The 20,830-nt window shown below is 46.5% G+C and overlaps 1 protein-coding gene across 1 annotated transcript in view; it reads right to left on the bottom strand.

The window, feature by feature from the left end:
• Nucleotides 1-20,830, bottom strand: part of LOC132818488 (pappalysin-2-like) — a 487,615-nt gene that overhangs the window by 222,643 nt on the left and 244,142 nt on the right. Inside the window, exon 7 of the mRNA XM_060829547.1 lies at nt 16,347-16,842. Coding sequence (XP_060685530.1) covers nt 16,347-16,842 — 496 coding nt within the window. The remainder of the gene's footprint in view (nt 1-16,346; nt 16,843-20,830) is intronic.

The raw sequence follows: 20,830 nt of genomic DNA, 5'->3' as shown, positions 1-20,830 counted from the left end.
GTAGATCCACCACAGTCAGTTTCACAGTGATACTGACTTGCTGTAGATCCCTCACACAGTGATACTGACTTGTGCAGATCCCTCACAGTTTGTATCACAGAGATACTGACTTGCTGTAGATCCATCACAGTCAGTTTCACAGCGATACTGACTTGCCGTAGATCACTCACAGTCAGTTTCACAGAGATACTGACTTGCTGTAGATCCACCACAGTCAGTTTCACAGTGATACTGACTTGCTGTAGATCCCTCACACAGTGATACTGACTTGCTGCAGATCACTCACAGTTTCACAGAGATACTGACTTGCCGTAGATCCTGCACAGTCATTTTCACAGTGATACTGACTTGCTGTATATCCCTCACAGTCAGTTTCACAGTGATACTGACTTGCTGCAGATCCCTCACAGTCAGTTTCACAGAGATACTGACTTGCCGTAGATCCCTCACAGTCAGTTTCACAGTGATACTGATTTGCTGTAGATCCCTCACAGTCAGTTTCACAGTGATACTGACTTGCTGCAGATCCCTCACAGTCAGTTTCACAGAGATACTGACTTGCTGTAGATCCCTCACAGTCAGTTCCACAGAGATACTGACTTGCTGCAGATCCCTCACAGTTTCACAGAGATACTGACTTGCTGTAGATCCCTCACAGTTCCACAGAGATACTGACTTGCTGCAGATCCCTCACAGTCAGTTTCACAGAGATACTGACTTGCTGTAGATCCCTCACAGTCAGTTTCACAGAGATACCGACTTGCCGTAGATCCCTCACAGTCAGTTTCACAGAGATACTGACTTGCTGTAGATCCCTCACAGTCAGTTTCACAGAGATACTGATTTGCTGTAGATCCCTCACAGTCAGTTTCACAGTGATACTGACTTGCTGCAGATCCCTCACAGTCAGTTTCACAGAGATACTGACTTGCTGTAGATCCCTCACAGTCAGTTCCACAGAGATACTGACTTGCTGTCGATCCCTCACAGTTTCACAGAGATACTGACTTGCTGTAGATCCCTCACAGTTCCACAGAGATACTGACTTGCTGCAGATCCCTCACAGTCAGTTTCACAGAGACACTGACTTGCTGTAGATCCATCACAGTCAGTTTCACAGAGATACCGACTTGCCGTAGATCCCTCACAGTCAGTTTCACAGAGATACTGACTTGCTGTAGATCCCTCACAGTCAGTTTCACAGAGATACTGACTTGCTGCAGATCCCTCACAGTCAGTTTCACAGAGATACTGACTTGCTGTAGATCGCTCACAGTCAGTTTCACAGAGATACTGACTTGCTGTAGATCCATCACAGTCAGTTTCACAGTGATACTGACTTGCTGTAGAACCCTCACACAGTGATACTGACTTGCTGTAGATCCCTCACAGTCAGTTTCACAGTGATACTGACTTGCTGTAGATCCCTCACAGTTTCACAGTGATACTGACTTGCTGCAGATCCCTCACAATCAGTTTCACGGTGATACGGACTTGCTGTAGATCCCTCACAGTTTCACAGTGATACTGACTTGCTGTAGATCACTCACAGTTTCACAGTGATACTGACTTGCTGCAGATCCCTCACACAGTGATACTGACATGCTGTAGATCCCTCACAGTTTCACAGAGATAATGACTTGCTGTAGATCACTCACAGTTTCACAGTGATACTGACTTGCTGTAGATCCCTCACAGTCAATTTCACAGAGATACTGACTTGCCGTAGATCCCTCACAGTCAGTTTCACAGTGAAACTGACTGGCTGTATATCCCTCACAGTCAGTTTCACAGAGATACTGATTTGCTGTAGATCCCTCACAGTCAGTTTCACAGTGATACTGACTTGCTGTAGATCACTCACAGTCAGTTTCACAGAGATACTGACTTGCTGTAGATCCATCACAGTCAGTTTCACAGTGATACTGACTTGCTGTAGATCACTCACAGTCAGTTTCACAGAGATACTGACTTGCTGTAGATCCACCACAGTCAGTTTCACAGTGATACTGACTTGCTGTAGATCCCTCACACAGTGATACTGACTTGTGCAGATCCCTCACAGTTTGTATCACAGAGATACTGACTTGCTGTAGATCCATCACAGTCAGTTTCACAGCGATACTGACTTGCTGTAGATCACTCACAGTCAGTTTCACAGAGATACTGACTTGCTGTAGATCCACCACAGTCAGTTTCACAGTGATACTGACTTGCTGTAGATCCCTCACACAGTGATACTGACTTGTGCAGATCCCTCACAGTCAGTTTCACAGTGATACTGACTTACTGTAGATCCCTCAGTTTCACAGTGATACTGACTTGCTGCAGATCCCTCACAGTCAGTTTCACAGTGATACTGACTTGCTGTAGATCCCTCACAGTTTCACAGTGATACTGACTTGCTGCAGATCCCTCACAATCAGTTTCACGGTGATACGGACTTGCTGTAGATCCCTCACAGTTTCACAGTGATACTGACTTGCTGTAGATCACTCACAGTTTCACAGTGATACTGACTTGCTGCAGATCCCTCACACAGTGATACTGACATGCTGTAGATCCCTCACAGTTTCACAGAGATAATGACTTGCTGTAGATCACTCACAGTTTCACAGTGATACTGACTTGCTGTAGATCCCTCACAGTCAATTTCACAGAGATACTGACTTGCCGTAGATCCCTCACAGTCAGTTTCACAGTGAAACTGACTGGCTGTATATCCCTCACAGTCAGTTTCACAGAGATACTGATTTGCTGTAGATCACTCACAGTCAGTTTCACAGTGATACTGACTTGCTGTAGATCACTCACAGTCAGTTTCACAGAGATACTGACTTGCTGTAGATCCATCACAGTCAGTTTCACAGTGATACTGACTTGCTGTAGATCACTCACAGTCAGTTTCACAGAGATACTGACTTGCTGTAGATCCACCACAGTCAGTTTCACAGTGATACTGACTTGCTGTAGATCCCTCACACAGTGATACTGACTTGTGCAGATCCCTCACAGTTTGTATCACAGAGATACTGACTTGCTGTAGATCCATCACAGTCAGTTTCACAGCGATACTGACTTGCTGTAGATCACTCACAGTCAGTTTCACAGAGATACTGACTTGCTGTAGATCCACCACAGTCAGTTTCACAGTGATACTGACTTGCTGTAGATCCCTCACACAGTGATACTGACTTGTGCAGATCCCTCACAGTCAGTTTCACAGTGATACTGACTTACTGTAGATCCCTCAGTTTCACAGTGATACTGACTTGCTGCAGATCCCTCACAGTCAGTTTCACAGTGATACTGACTTGTGCAGATCCATCACAGTCAGTTTCACAGTGATACTGACTTGCTGTAGATCCCTCACAGTTTCACAGTGATACTGACTTGCTGCAGATCCCTCACAATCAGTTTCACGGTGATACTGACTTGCTGTAGATCCCTCACAGTTTCACAGTGATACTGATTTGCTGTAGATCCCTCACTGTCAGTTTCACAGTGATACTGACTTGCTGCAGATCCCTCACAATCAGTTTCACAGTGATACTGATTTGCTGTAGATCCCTCACAGTTTCACAGTGATACTGACTTGCTGTAGATCACTCACAGTTTCACAGTGATACTGACTTGCTGCAGATCCCTCACACAGTGATACTGACTTGCTGTAGATCCCTCACAGTTTCAGAGAGATACTGACTTGCTGTAGATCACTCACAGTTTCACAGTGATACTGACTTGCTGTAGATCCCTCACAGTCAATTTCACAGAGATACTGACTTGCCGTAGATCCCTCACAGTCAGTATCACAGTGATACTGACTGGCTGTAGATCCACCACAGTCAGTTTCACAGTGATACTGACTTGCTGTAGATCCCTCACACAGTGATACTGACTTGCTGTAGATCCCTCACAGTCAGTTTCACAGAGATACTGACTTGCTGTAGATCACTCACAGTCAGTTTCACAGTGATACTGACTTGCTGTAGATCACTCACAGTCAGTTTCACAGAGATACTGACTTGCTGTCGATCCCTCACAGTCAGTTTCACAGTGATACTGACTTGCTGTAGATCACTCACAGTCAGTTTCACAGAGATACTGACTTGCTGTAGATCCACCACAGTCAGTTTCACAGTGATACTGACTTGCTGTAGATCCCTCACACAGTGATACTGACTTGCTGTAGATCCCTCACAGTCAGTTTCACAGTGACACTGACATGCTGTAGATCCCTCACAGTTTCACAGAGATACTGACTTGCTGTCGATCCCTCACAGTCAGTTTCACAGAGATACTAACTTGCTGTAGATCCATCACAGTCAGTTTCACAGTGATACTGACTTGCTGCAGATCACTCACAGTTTCACAGAGATACTGACTTGCCGTAGATCCTGCACAGTCAGTTTCACAGTGATACTGACTTGCTGTATATCCCTCACAGTCAGTTTCACAGTGATACTGACTTGCTGCAGATCCCTCACAGTCAGTTTCACACTGATACTGACTTGCTGTAGATCCCTCACAATCAGTTTCACAGTGATACTGAATTGCTGCAGATCCCTCACAATCAGTTTCACAGTGATACTGACTTGCTGTAGATCACTCACAGTTTCACAGTGATACTGACTTGCTGTAGATCACTCACAGTTTCACAGAGATACTGACTTGCTGTAGATCCCTCACACAGTGATACTGACTTGCTGTAGATCCCTCAGAGTTTTACAGAGATCCTGACTTGCTGTAGATCACTCACAGTTTCACAGAGATCCTGACTTGCTGTAGATCCCTCACACTTTCACAGTGATACTGACTTGCTGTAGATCACTCACAGTTTCAAAGAGATACTGACTTGCTGCAGATCCCTCACAGTCAGTTTCCCAGAGATACTTACTTGCTGTAGATCCCTCACAGTCAGTTTCACAGTGATACTGACTTGCTGTAGATCCCTCACAGTCAGTTTCACAGAGATACTGACTTGCCGTAGATCCCTAACAGTCAGTTTCACAGTGATACTGACATGCTGTAGATCCCTCACAGTTTCACAGAGATACTGACTTGCTGTAGATCGCTCACAGTCAGTTTCACAGAGATACTGACTTGCTGTAGATCGCTCACAGTCAGTTTCACAGAGATACTGACTTGCTGTAGATCCATCACAGTCCGTTTCACAGTGATACTGACTTGCTGTAGATCCCTCACACAGTGAAACTGACTTGCTGTAGATCCCTCACAATTTCACAGAGATACTGACTTGCTGTAGATCCCTCACAGTCAGTTTCACAGTGATACTGACTTGCTGCAGATCCCTCACAGTCAGTTTCACAGTGATACTGACTTGTGCAGATCCATCACAGTCAGTTTCACAGTGATATTGACTTGCTGTAGATCCCTCACAGTCAGTTTCACAGAGACACTGACTTGCTGTAGATCCATCACAGTCAGTTTCACAGTGATACTGACTTGGTGTAGATCCCTCACAGTCAGTTTCACAGAGATTCTGACTTGCCGTAGATCCCTCACAGTTTCACAGAGATACTGACTTGCTATAGATCCATCACAGTCAGTTTCACAGTGATACTGACTTGCTGTAGATCAATCACAGTCAGTTTCACAGAGATACTGACTTGCTGTAGATCCCTCACAGTCAGTTTCACAGAGATTCTGACTTGCCGTAGATCCCTCACAGTTTCACAGAGATACTGACTTGCTATAGATCCCTCACTGTCAGTTTCACAGTGATACTGACTTGCTGCAGATCCCTCACAATCAGTTTCACGGTGATACTGACTTGCTGTAGATCCCTCACAGTTTCACAGTGATACTGATTTGCTGTAGATCCCTCACTGTCAGTTTCACAGAGATACTGACTTGCTGCAGATCCCTCACAATCAGTTTCACAGTGATACTGACTTGCTGTAGATCCCTCACAGTTTCACAGTGATACTGACTTGCTGTAGATCACTCACAGTTTCACAGAGATACTGACTTGCTGTACATCCCTCACAGTTTCACAGTGATACTGACTTGCTGTAGATAACTCACAGTTTCACAGAGATACTGTCTTGCTGTAGATCACTCACAGTTTCACAGTGACACAGACTTGCTGCAGATCCCTCACACAGTGATACTGACTTGGTGTAGATCCCTCACAGTTTCACAGAGATACTGACTTGCTGTAGATCCATCACAGTTTCACAGTGATACTGACTTGCTGTAGATCCCTCACAGTCAATTTCACAGAGATACTGACTTGCCGTAGATCCCTCACAGTCAGTTTCACAGTGATACTGACTGGCTGTATATCCCTCACAGTCAGTTTCACAGAGATACTGACTTGCTGTAGATCACTCACAGTCAGTTTCACAGTGATACTGACTTGCTGTAGATCACTCACAGTCAGTTTCACAGAGATACTGACTTGCTGTAGATCCATCACAGTCAGTTTCACAGTGATACTGACTTGCTGTAGATCAATCACAGTCAGTTTCACAGAGATACTGACTTGCTGTAGATCCATCACAGTCAGTTTCACAGTGATACTGACTTGCTGTAGATCCCTCACACAGTGATACGGACTTGGTGCAGATACCTCACAGTTTCACAGTGACACTGACATGCTGTAGATCCCTCACAGTTTCACAGAGATACTGACTTGCTGTAGATCCCTCACAGTCAGTTTCACAGAGATACTGACTTGCTGTAGATCCCTCACAGTCAGTTTCACAGTGACACTGACATGCTGTAGATCCCTCACAGTTTCACAGAGATACTGACTTGCTGTCGATCCCTCACAGTCAGTTTCACAGAGATACTAACTTGCTGTAGATCCATCACAGTCAGTTTCACAGTGATACTGACTTGCTGCAGATCACTCACAGTTTCACAGAGATACTGACTTGCCGTAGATCCTGCACAGTCAGTTTCACAGTGATACTGACTTGCTGCAGATCCCTCACAGTCAGTTTCACAGTGATACTGACTTGCTGCAGATCCCTCACAGTCAGTTTCGCAGTGATACTGACTTGCTGTAGATCCTGCACAGTCAGTTTCACAGTGATACTGACTTGCTGTAGATCCCTCACAGTCAATTTCACAGAGATACTGACTTGCCGTAGATCCCTCACAGTCAGTTTCACAGTGATACTGACTGGCTGTATATCCCTCACAGTCAGTTTCACAGAGATACTGACTTGCTGTAGATCACTCACAGTCAGTTTCACAGTGATACTGACTTGCTGTAGATCACTCACAGTCAGTTTCACAGAGATACTGACTTGCTGTAGATCCATCACAGTCAGTTTCACAGTGATACTGACTTGCTGTAGATCACTCACAGTCAGTTTCACAGAGATACTGACTTGCTGTAGATCCATCACAGTCAGTTTCACAGTGATACTGACTTGCTGTAGATCCCTCACACAGTGATACGGACTTGGTGCAGATACCTCACAGTTTCACAGTGACACTGACATGCTGTAGATCCCTCACAGTTTCACAGAGATACTGACTTGCTGTAGATCCCTCACAGTCAGTTTCACAGAGATACTGACTTGCTGTAGATCCCTCACAGTCAGTTTCACAGTGACACTGACATGCTGTAGATCCCTCACAGTTTCACAGAGATACTGACTTGCTGTATATCCCTCACAATCAGTTTCACAGAGATACTGACTTGCCATAGATCCTGCACAGTCAGTTTCACAGTGATACTGACTTGCTGTATATCCCTCACAGTCAGTTTCACAGTGATACTGACTTGCTGCAGATCCCTCACAGTCAGTTTCGCAGTGATACTGACTTGCTGTAGATCCTGCACAGTCAGTTTCACAGTGATACTGACTTGCTGTAGATCCCTCACAGTCAGTTTCACAGTGATACTGATTTGCTGTAGATCCCTCACAGTCAGTTTCACAGTGATACTGACTTGCTGCAGATCCCCCACAGTCAGTTTCACAGTGATACTGACTTGCTGCAGATCCCCCACAGTCAGTTTCACAGAGATACTGACTTGCTGTATATCCCTCACAATCAGTTTCACAGTGATACTGACTTGCTGTAGATCCCTCACAGTCAGTTTCACAGAGATACTGACTTGCTGTAGATCCCTCACAGTCAGTTTCACAGAGATACTGACTTGCTGCAGATCCCTCACAGTTTCACAGAGATACTGACATGCTGCAGATCCCTCACAGTCAGTTTCACAGAGATACTGACTTGCTGTAGATCCCTCACAGTCAGTTTCACAGAGATACCGACTTGCCGTAGATCCCTCACAGTCAGTTTCACAGAGATACTGACTTGCTGTAGATCCCTCACAATCAGTTTCACAGTGACAGACTTGCTGCAGATCCCTCACAGTCAGTTTCACAGTGATACTGACTTGTGCAGATCCCCCACAGTCAGTTTCACAGTGATACTGACTTGTGCAGATCCCTCACAGTTTGTTTCACAGTGATACTGACTTGCTGTAGATCCCTCACAGTCAGTTTCACAGAGATACTGACTTGCTGCAGATCCCTCACAGTCAGTTTCACAGAGATACTGACTTGCTGTAGATCCCTCACAGTCAGTTTCACAGTGATACTGACTTGCTGTAGATCCCTCAGTCAGTTTCACAGTGATACTGACTTGCTACAGTTCCCCCACAGTCAGTTTCACAGAGATACTGACTTGCTGCAAATCCCTCAGTCAGTTTCACAGTGATACTGACTTACTGTAGATCCCTCATAGTCAGTTTGTGTGATACTGACTTGCTGTATATCCCTCACAATCAGTTTCACAGAGATACTGACTTGCTGTAGATCCCTCACAGTCAGTTTCACAGAGACACTGACTTACTGTAGATCCCTCACAGTCAGTTTCACAGAGACACTGACTTACTGTAGATCCCTCACAGTCAGTTTCACAGAGACACTGACTTACTGTAGATCCCTCAGTTTCACAGTGACACTGACTTGCTGCAAATCCCTCACAGTTTCACAGTGACACTGACTTGCTGCAAATCCCTCACAGTTTCACAGTGATACTGACTTTTTTTTTATTTCAAAAATATACTTTATTCATAAAATATGCATAGAATAATTTGATACACTGTACATTAGGTAATGCCATTCATATTTCCACATTTACATACACAGCTCCGAATTATCATTATCACATACAGATCAGTGCATTTCTCACTCATATATTGAGCTGAGGTGCCAGCAGAGCCCAAATGACTGCATGGGCCCCCTGCTTTTCTTTAGACAGGCAGATGTTAAACGGTGGTCTTTCCCCACCGCGCCTTGGCGGCAGCTGCCCCAAGCTTCAGCGCGTCCCTCAACACGTAGTCCTGGACCTTGGAATGTGCCAGTCTGCAACACTCAGTCAGGGTCAGCTCCTTCAGCTGGAAGATCAACAGGTTTCGGATCGCCCAGAGAGCGTCCTTCACCGAGTTGATGATCCTCCAGGCGCAGTTGATGTTCGTCTCGGTGTGCGTCCCGGGGAACAGGCCGTAGAGCACGGAGTCCCGCGTCACGGCGCTGCTCGGGACGAACCTCGACAAATACCACTGCATTCCTCTCCAGACTTCCTCTGCATAGGCACATTCCAGAAGGAGGTGTGTGACAGTCTCGTCCCCCCCGCAGCCGCTTCGAGGGCAGCGTGCGGTGCGGCTGAGAGTCCGGGCGTGCATAAACGATCTCACAGGTAGAGCCCTTCTCACCACCAGCCAAGCCATGTCTTGGTGCTTGTTGGAAAGTTCTGGCGATGAGGCATTCTGCCAAATTGCTTTGACAGTCTGCTCAGGGAACCACTCAACAGGATCCGCCCTCTCCTTTTCCCGAAGGGTCTCGAGGACGCTACGTGCTGACCACTTCCTGATGGACTTGTGGTCAAAGGTGTTTTTCTTCAGAAATTTCTCCACGAAGGACAGGTGATACGGAACGGTCCAACTACTCGGAGCGTTCCGCGGCAGCGAGGCCAGGCCCATCCTTCGCTACACCAGGGACAGGTAGAACCTCAGTACGTAGTGACACTTGGTGTTTGCGTACCGGGGATCCACACACAGCTTGATGCAGCCACACACAAAGGTGGCCATCAGGGTGAGGGTGGCATTGGGTGTATTTTTTCCCCCGTTGCCCAGATCTTTGTATAGTGAGTCCCTTCGGACCCGGTCCATCTTTGAACTCCATATGAACTGGAAGATGGCCCGGGCGACTGCAGCGGCGCAGATTCTGGGAATAGGCCAGACCTGTGCCACGTACAACAGCAATGACAGTGCCTCACACCTGATGACCAGGTTTTTTCCCGTGATGGAGAGCGACCGTAGCCTCCATCTGCCCAGTTTCTGCCTCACTTTACTGATACGCTCCTCCCAAGACCTGGCGCACGCCCCAGCCCCCCCGAACCAAATACCCAGCACCTTCAGGTGGTCGGTCCTGACGGTGAAGGGGATCGAGGATTGGTCGGCCCAGTTCCCGAAGAGCATGGCCTCGCTCTTGCCTCGGTTTACCTTGGCCCCCGAGGCCCGTTCGAACTGGTCACAAATGCACATGAGTCTGCGCACGGACAGCAGATCCGAGCAGAAGACGGCGACGTCATCCATGTACAGGGAGGCCTTAACCTGCAGGCCCCCGCTGCCCGGAATAGTCACCCCTCTCAGGCTCGCATCCTTCCTGATGGACTCGGCAAATGGCTCTATGCAGCACACAAACAAGGCAGGAGAGAGAGGGCAGCCCTGCCTGACTCCAGATCTGACTGGGAAGCTATCTGATTCCCACCCATTGATTGAGACTGCACTGACGATGTTGGTGTAGAGCAGTCTGATCCAATTGCAGATTCCCTCCCCAAAGCCCATTTTGGACAGAACATCTCTCATATACATGTGTGATATCCTGTCAAAGGCTTTCTCCTGGTCCAGGCTGATCAGGCAGGTGTCCAACCCTCTGTCCTGCACGTAGGCGATCGTATCCCTGAGGAGTGCGAGACTCTCAGCGATCTTCCTGCCTGGCACAGCACAGGTTTGGTCAGGGTGAATCACCGACCCCAGAATACTGACTTGCTGCAGATCCTTCACAGTCAGTTTCACAGAGATACTGACTTGCTGCTGACCACTCCCCGTGATACTGACTTGGTGCACATGCTTTACAGTGCTACTGACCTGTTGCTCACATCTCATGGTTTCTTGGGCTTCATCTCCACTTTCAATCCTGCTCCCACCTACTCCAAATGTTTCCAGGGAGGCCAAAGAACCTGACGATGCCAACCCTTAAGCATATTCAATGATGGGACATCCACAACCCATCGGGATAGGGAAATGTAAAGATCTGTAATCCTTGGAGTGAAATGGAACTTGGTGCCAGTTTGATCGAGGACAGAAGATTTCATCTCCCAAAGGTGACCCGGGGTCTTTACCCCATCCTGCCTCATTGAAATCTGTTTTACATCCCTTGTTGAAGGATGTTAACCCCACTGTCAAGCTCCCCTTGGTATTGTAGCACAACACCAAAGTCAGCCTGCATTACACATCACATCACAGTGTCAGAGACCACAATGTGTAAATACTGTCAACCGAGCCAAACCTGTTGGATGGCCAACCACACCAAGAATGATCATGCCTGCTTAGTTTTGTATGGGTAACCGCCATGTCCTAACTGGTACTGAATGCCACTTACTTCCCATGAATTAATTTTTTCAAAATATCCAATATACAGGGGTCCATCCATATCTACAGTGACACATTCCAAGACTGACTGGGGATGCCTGAAACAGTGGATAGTAGTGAACCCTATGTAAGTCATTTTTTGTTTATATATATACACCTATGATAAAGTTTAATTGGTAAATTACGCACGATAAGACATTACCAACATTAAATAATAATAAAATACATTGTACATTATTACTATACTTGTGCTCTCTGTCTCCCTTTCTCTCTTTCTTGAATGAACGGGATTCTGATGTTTTAGCTTAACCCTCAAGGAACGTTGAAGCAATGAAAAATATCCTGTACACACACACACACACACAGAGTCTGGAGGTGGAAGAACATCGAGAAGTGTTGACAAAGGAAGAACTAGAAGAACTCAAGTCATCAACTGAGGAAGATGCGGAAGAAGAAATCGAAACAGAACCCTCAATGTGGAGATTGGAAAAATTTGGCCAAATGTTTCAGATTGCACAGACTTTAAAGCAAAAAATCGTGGATTACAATTCATGGCACTAAAGTTACCCATAAATATATTTTTACATTTATTTCTTAAAAAACAAATCTTAGCCCGTGGGTACTCACCGGCTTCTCCATTCTTCATTGTTGCTGCAATGACATGATGAAATGATACAATGCCTACAATGATGAGGTGAAATGAGGTGATGTGGAAGCATTGTGACATTGTGTTAGGTTATTAACCTTCTGACGAAAAGTCATCAGAAGCAGGATCATCTACTTCGGACCCATCAGCTTCTCACCTCGAATGGCTAGAGAAGCAGGAGATGACGTCGATGGTTGGACAACGTCAGGAGCAGAAGATGTTGATGGTTGGTGATCGCCTGTCGTGGACATGCTTTGTTTTTCAACCATTTGGAAACACATCATTGATAGTAAGTTGCTGTTTCTTTCTTTTCAGCTCATCTAACATTAGCTGAAGAGGCTCAAATGCATCAGTGGTTGTATAGGTCATTTTAATCCTGCACTCCATCATAGAATCGTAATCCATGATTTTTTTGCTTTAAAGTCTGTGCAATCCAAAACGTTTGGCCAAATTTTTCCAATGTCCACATTGAGGGTTCTGTTTCAATTTCTTCTTCCGCATCTTCCTCAGTCGATGACTTGAGAAGTTCTTCAAATTCTTCCTTTGTTAACACTGCGAAGTTCTTCAATATGTTCTTCCAGTTCTTCATCAATCTTATCGATGAATCCCTTTCCACCAACATCTCTTTGCTAAGTGAATGATTTTCTGCAGCTCTCCACCGATAACCAGGAAGCCTTTAAAAACACTCACAACTTCACTCCATAAGCTCTTCCAACAGGCGTTTACAGTTTCTGGTTTTAATGCATCCATTGCTGCTTTGATAAATGTTAATGCATCAGCAATACTGAATGATTTCCAGCGTTCTATAATTTCTGGGTTAGGCTCCACATCAATTTCTGCTTGAATCTGCTCAAATATGAGGCCGGTGTATGTGATCTTGACACACCGGATAATCCACTGGTCCAAGGGCTGAAGCAATGAGGCTGTATTTGGTGGCAAAAACACAACCTTAAACCTTTTCATTCTCTATGGCAATAGATGTCGGATGGCCAGGCGCATTGTCTATTATTAATAAAACTCTAAATGGCAACCTTTCCTGTTCCAATTTTTTTTTAACTTCAGGGATGAAGCATTGGTGAAACCATTTGGTATAAAGCACAGCTGTCACCCACGCTTTCTGACTGCCACATAGTACCAGAGTTAATCTGTCCTCCCAGACTTGGAACCCTGGTGCCTGCTTTGCATTTTGAATGTACCTTCTATGGTTTTGTTTTCCAAAACAAGCCAGTTTCATTGCAATTGAAGACTTGTTTTGGACAGTAGCCTTCCTCCTTGATCAACTTCTTCAATTCTTCCAGAAACGTGGCACCAGCCTCTTCGTTGGCAGATGCAACCTCTCCAGTAATTTTTATATTTTTCAAATTATTCCTATTCATGAATCTACGTAACCATCCCTTACTAGCTGTAAATGGCTTGGTATCCTTTTCTTCAGTGGATTCTTTCTTAAAGTCTTCGTATAGGCTTAAGGCCTTTTGCCGTAACACCTTACTGTCAATAGGCACATGTTTCCTATTCATATGTTCAACCCACAACTTTAATGCTTTTTCCATCTTAACTAACACTTTATCACGCATTGCAGACATAACTTTCGCAGTTTGAGATGCTGCAGCAAAACTAGACCAAATTTTTATTTTGCTCTTCACCACCTCACGAATGGAAGATTCATTCTTACCATCCAACTTGGCTACCTCAGCACTTTTTTTTTCTTGTCATATCAAGTCGAGAATTTGCACTTTTTCATTGATGGGAAGCACTTCACAGCTTCTCTTAGACTTTGAAGAACTGCCAGCATTATTAGTTTTGCGCTTTGGGGCCAATTATTAAGCAAAATGACATGGCAACGAATGCAGACAGCAAGAACGCTAGAGGCTAACTAGATGCAACTAAAGCGGGCCAGCTTGGGTACAGAGGACAAAGAAAGATGATTCATGTACTGAGCGTGACGGGGCAGGAAGCTTTCACCATGTTACTCAGAATGGCACGCAATTTGAAACTTATGAATCATTTATTTCTGGAACTTTTCATTTAATATTTTCGGGCCATGGTAATCTATGGATAACTGAAACCATGGAAACCGAATCCGCAGATACAGGGGTTCTACTGTATTTCATTCTAACAGCCTGCAGCCCATTCCCCATCTTGCTGGCACTCTTTGCTTTGAGCTCGGACGACGGACCTAGGTTAGATATTTGGCTATGTGGGGGCATCGCACTGCACACAATCCAGCTCTCGTTCGAGACGGCAGCCACAGCAGCACTATTGCCCGCAGGACTGTGCCACCAGATTGCCTTTGGAAATAAAAACCACGTCATGTCTTCTTTCCCTTTCACTGTTGTGCGGCTACTGAGGCCAACATCTGGAACCATGGCTTGTTGGTATCTCACCTCTCGAAAATTGACAGAGCGGGGCAGCTCAGAAATAGGGTTTAATGGAAATTAATCAAAAATGAGAATGATCATTCCTCTAACCAAATTCTCAGTACTCAGACGATTCCTGGCACTTTCGAGCCAAGCGGACACTTTCGGAGTTGCCTTCCCTTCGAGGGCAGTTATGCAGGAGACGGGCAGCAACTAATATGGATAAGACCACTTGCTTTACTGTTGTAGGTTGTGGTACATATAGGTTGTTAAGAAATCCAGGATTAACTCTCCTACTGTTCTGCAAAATTGGGATTTTGCTCTTGCACTCTAGAGGACAGGAAGGGTCTTAATTTATTTTCACAATCTGCAGCTGAGGTACATGAGCCAGAATCACGTGCTCAGGAACCAAACTGTTCAGGACAGCTGGAGAGTAAATGGGTTTTATACCAAAATGTGGAGGTGCCAATTTTGGACTGAAGGTCAGAAGTCACACAGCACCAGGTCGCAGTCCTTCACCTGACAAAGGAACAACACTCCGAAAGCTTGTGACTTCAACTAAACTTGTTGGACTATAATCTGGTATCACGTGACTTCTGATTATATTTTATACCAGATCAGAGAGCAGGAGAGTAAATGAGTTCTATACAGGGTCGGAGAGCTGGGGAGTTAATGAGTTTTATCCTGAGACTGGGCCCATTGTTGTTTCTCATTTATATGAGTGATTTGGATGAGAATATACAAGGCATGATTAGTAGGTTTACAGATGACACTAAAGTAGGCAGTATCATGGACAGTGAGGAAGATTATCAGAAATTGCAGCAGGACCTTGATCAACTAGGGAAGGGGGCCAAGAAATGGCAAAGGAGTTTAATATAGATAAATGTGAGGTCTTGCATTTTGGAAAGTCACATCAAGGTCAGAGTCTCATGGTGAATGATCGGGCTTTAAGAAGTGTATTAGAACAGTAGAGTCACGGGTAGACAGGGCAGTTAAGAAGGCTTTTGACACACTGGCCTTCATCAGTCAGGACACTGAGTAAAGAATCTGGGAAGTTATGTTGCAATTGTACAGAACATTGGTGAAGCTGCACTTGAAGTATTGTGTTCAGTTTTGGTCACCTTGCTGCAGGGAAGATGTTATTAAACTGGAAGAGCGCAGAAGAAATTTACCAGAATGTTTCCTGGACTCAACGGTCTGAGTTATTGGGAGAGGTTAGACAAGCTAGGACGCTTTTCTTCAGGAGACTGAGGGGGGATCTTATAGAAGTGTATAAGATCATGAGAGGCATGGACAGGGTGAATGTAGTCTTTTTCCCAGGGGTGGGGAATCGAGGACTCATGGGCATCAGTTTAAGGTTAGAGGGGAAAGAATGAAAGGGAACCTGAGGGGCAACTTTTGTTTTTACACAGAGGGTGGTATGTAAATGGAATGAGCTGCCAGCGGAAGTTGTTGAGTTGGGTACATTAACAACATTTAAAAGGCATTTGGATGAATACATGGATAGGGAAGGATTAGAAGGATGAGAGCCAAGTGCAGGGAAATGGGGTTAGTGTGGATGGACATTTCAGCTGGCATGGACCAGTTTGGGCCAAAGGGCTAGTCTCCATGCTGTAAGATTCTACGACTGACAGCTAGGGAGTAAATGGATTTTAGATAAGGTCAGATTGCCGGTCCAATGGCAAGTACTCACCAGTCAGTGAAGGTTCTCTCCGCCTGAGCAACAGTCACTGTCTGCCCCATGTGAAATGGAGGTTCCCTCACAACCTTGTATTTCAGGGACTTGCACTTGGTGCACAGGGGATCCTGGACCCTGGAGGTCAACAGCACGGCATCCAGCTCTAGCTTCTCGTCGAAGGTGTAGATCTTCACCCCCACCACTCTCTTCTTGACGTTGACTTTAACAGTGAGAGGGATGTCACAGAAGGTGTGGTACGGCCCGCCGAGCCGAATGTCCTCACCGTCGACGGTCAGGATCTCCACACTGGTGATGGTCTCACCCGCCCTCGCTGACAGGTAGGTCACCCACACCGAGAGCGAGTCCGCCACCACAGCATGGCCGAACAGCAGCTCCAGCATGCAGCCCTCTGGCTGGGGGCAGGGCACCGTCATGTTCATGTGGTAGAGGTGCAGTTCCGGGCTCCAGGCCCGCAGGCTCGGCTCACACGGCTCGTCCACATCGGGAGACCCTGCAGCACACACAACTATGACTTAGACCAGGGGCGTTCATAAACCTGACATTCACACAGCACCTTCCCCGTCCTCAGGCCATCGCAGATCACTCAAAACACAAGGATGCATTTTTCTCTAGGGGGAGAGCAGTAGTGGGGGGCGGGAGAGGAGCAGCCCACTGCACATGGCAAGATCTCATGAGCAGCTACAAGCCATATGCCTAGATATGCTGTCTTTACTGATGGCTCTTGGTGTAACGCACTGTGGAGACCAGGCCTGCACAAACTAACAACAGTGGAATGTTCCAAACAACTCCAGCCCTGTACGGGTTAACAACAGAGGGGCGGGAGTGGGGTCTGTGTCAGAGTAGGGGAGGGGCATGTGTCAGGGTAGGAAGGGGAATGTTGGGGTAGGACATAGGATGGAGTCAGGTTGCGGGAGGGCATCTGTTAGGGTGGGTGGGGGGTCATCTGTCAGGGTAGGGATGTGTGCGTGTGTGTGTCAGGATAGGGATGTGTGTATGTGTCAGGGTAGGGGAGGGGTGTGTGTCAGGGTAGGGGAGGGTGGTGTTGGGGTTGGAGATGGGGCAGCGCCAGCGTGCAGGAGGGGCGTGTGTTAGGTTGGGGAGGGGGGTGTGTCAGGGTTGGGGAGGGGTGTTGTCAGGGTGGGGGAGGGATGTGTGACATTGTGGGGAGGGTGGGTGTGTCAGGGTGGAGGAGGGAAGTATCAGGGATGGGGAATGTCAGGGTGGGGATGGGGAGTGTCAGGGCGGGGATTGTGTCAGGGTGGGGATGGGAAGTATAAAGGAGGGGATTGTGTCTCTCCTTACAGATGCTGCCAGACCTGCTGAGATTTTCCAGCATTTTCTCTTTTGGTTTCAGATTCCAGCATCCACAGTAACTTGCTTTTATGGAGATGGGGAGTGTCAGGGTGAGGAGTGTCAGAGTGGAGGAGGGTGTGTGTCAGGGTGGGGATGTGTGTATGTGTCAGGATAGGGGAGGGTGTATATCAGGGTAAAGGAGGGGTGTATGTCAGGGTAGGGAGAGGGAGGTGTGTTAGGGTGGGGAGGGGGGTGTGACAGGGTAGGGGAGGGTGGTGTTGGGGTTGGAGATGGGGCTGTGTCAGCGTGCAGGAGGGCCGTGTGTTAGGGTGGGGAGGGGTGTGTGTCAGGGTTGGGGACGGGTGTTGTCAGGGTGGGGGAGGGGTGTTGTCAGGATGGAGATAGGGAATGTCAGGGTGGACAGGGGATTGTGTCAGGGTGGAGATGAGGAGTATCAGGGTGGGGATGGTGTGTGTGTCAGGGTGGAGGAGGGGAGTGTGTCAGGGTGGAGATGAGGAGTATCAGGGTGGGGATGGGGTGTGTGTCAGGATGGAGATGAGGAGTATCAGGGTGGGGATGGGTGTGTGTTATGGTGGGGATGAGGAGTATCAGGGTGGGGATGGGGTGTGTCAGGATGGAGATGGGGAATGTCAGGTTGGGGAGGGGAGTGTGTCAGGGTGGAGATGTGGCTGTGTCAGGTTAAGACTGCAAACAGTAATCTCTAAACTGAATAGATTAAAATGTTCTATCAAACCTGACTCTGAGAAGAATAATACGCATCAGATCCCACATACAATGATAAAGTCATACAGTCCTCACTAAGGAAACTGCTAAAGGGAGATTCCCTCACCCTGAGCTTCGTAACTGGTGGTCATTTTCATTTCACCTTGGTTCCTCCCCTAGCTATCCTCTCCTCTCCCGCCAACCTCTCTTTCTCAGACAAGGACAGTGCATGCCTGCAGAACACAAATTTCACCATCCCAACCTTTGCCGAAACTACAGCAGACCTTGCCTGTTAGGAAGGATCTCTGTTGGCAGATTATGCTTCATGCTCCTAAACCAGTTAATCTCACTCTTCACCTCCATACACTGTTGTTTTCATCCAACAGGAAAATTGTCAATTTCCAGCATCAAGCTGCTGCGGAAATGTCCTGCTAAATATGGGAGGGACATTTTCCCTTCCCATGTTGGATCCATGGATCATTAATTCGCTCCAGCCTCTGCACATCAACTGTAGAACTCTCAACCACACCTTTCTCTTTCGCACTATAGCCTAGCCTCATGTCCTCCTTCAACACTCTACTTTCCCTAAACTCTGCTGAGTCCTAGCTCACACCATCAGTCATTGGCTTCCCCTGACACAATGCCTCAATTCTGAAATTCTCATACTTGTTTTCAAATATGGTCACTCCCAGTTGCTGTCATCTCCTCCAGCTCCACAAGTCTCTACGATATCTGTGCTCACCCACCTTGAGCCCTGTGAACATACCCAATTTTAATTGGTGGCTGTGCTTTGAGTTGTCTAGATTCTAAACCCTGGAATTCCCTAACTAAACCAACTTTCATCTTTTCTCTTCAGGGCAACTGCGTGGAGTTTGCACATTCTCCCCGTGTCTGCGTGAGTTTCCTCCGGGTGCTCCGGTTTCCTCCCACAATCCAAAAAAATGTGCAGGTTAGATGAATTGGCCACGCTAAATTATCCATAGTGTTTGATGCATTAGTCAGGGTAAATGTAGGATCGGGGAATGGGTCTGGGTGCGTTACTCATAGGAGGGTCGGTATGGACTTGTTGGGCCGAAGGGCCTGTTTCCACTCTGTAGGGAATCTAATCTAAATTTGCCTAAACACTTACTTCTTTGACCAAGCTTTTGATCATCTGACATAATATATCCTTGTGTGCTTCCACATTGTATCTTTTTTGTTACTCCATTTTTCTCACTCCTAAGGTGCTGGATAAACACAGTTGTCATTTGTTTAAGTTGCTTGTGGCACCTTTCATACCTTTTTTTTAGATTAGATTAGATTACTTACAGTGTGGAAACAGGCCCTTCGGCCCAACCAGTCCACACCGACCCGCCGAAGCGCAACCCACCCATACCCCTACATTTACCCCTTATCTAACACTACGGGCAATTTAGCATGGCCAATTTACCTGACCCGCACATCTTTGGACTGTGGGAGGAAACCGGAGCACCCGGAGGAAACCCACGCAGACATGGGGAGAACGTACAAACTCCACACAGTCGCCTGAGTCGGGAATTGAACCCGGGTCTCAGGCGCTGTGAGACAGCAGTGCTAACCACTGTGCCACCGTGCCGCCCACAAACCTGTACTAACATTTTTAAAAAAAATTCATTCACAGGGTGTGGGCATCACTGGCTAGGCCAGCATTTATTACCCAGAGGGGAGTTACGAGGCAACAACATCACTGTGGTTCTGGAGTCAATGTAGGCCAGACCAGCTAAGGATGGCAGTTTCCTTCCTAAAAGAACATCAGGGAGCCAGATGGGCTTTTCCTGACAACCAACAACAGATTCACAGTCATTATGAGACTATTAATTCCAGATTTTTATTGAACTCAAATTTAACCATCTGCCATAACAGGATTTGAACCCAAACCCTCCAGAACATTCCTGGGTCAACAGTCCAGTGATAAAACCAGTAGGCCATCAACTCTCACCCATCACACACCCCAGCAATTGAGGGTCAGGCCCTTTCTTTTCCACTATCCATGTGTTTTAGATAACACACAATGACTACTGCACTTTTCACACATGGTATGGTATGCAACCTCCACAGGTATCACATTACAGGCGAAGACCAGGTACAGTATATCTGGGGTGGCAGTGCATCCATCGTTACCCTACCACATGACGGGGCAGCACAAATTAACAGGCTCATGTTTCAAATGCCCACTTACTGACATGTTGGCATTTAACTCAGTCCAGACCTGCTCTAACAACAGCTTTCCCTTTAGCTGCAGAGAAACTAGAGCTTTGTCAGGATTTTGTTCCTCGGTTATAGCAAATTCGTGCTCTCCACGCCTTCCTAACGGTGTTATACCGACCCTTGTCAAGAAACACTGGTTACAACTTTTACTTACTTATGAGAACAGTTTTGCTGTCTATGAAAGAGAAAGGAGAATGTAAAAGCCTATGACAGAAACTAACCATTCCATTCACTCA

Source organism: Hemiscyllium ocellatum, chromosome 9 (genome assembly GCF_020745735.1).
Source record: "Hemiscyllium ocellatum isolate sHemOce1 chromosome 9, sHemOce1.pat.X.cur, whole genome shotgun sequence".
NCBI classification, from domain to species: Eukaryota; Metazoa; Chordata; class Chondrichthyes; order Orectolobiformes; family Hemiscylliidae; genus Hemiscyllium; species Hemiscyllium ocellatum.
Note: the sequence above shows the minus strand (reverse complement) of the source record. Positions and strands in the feature narration are given on the sequence as shown.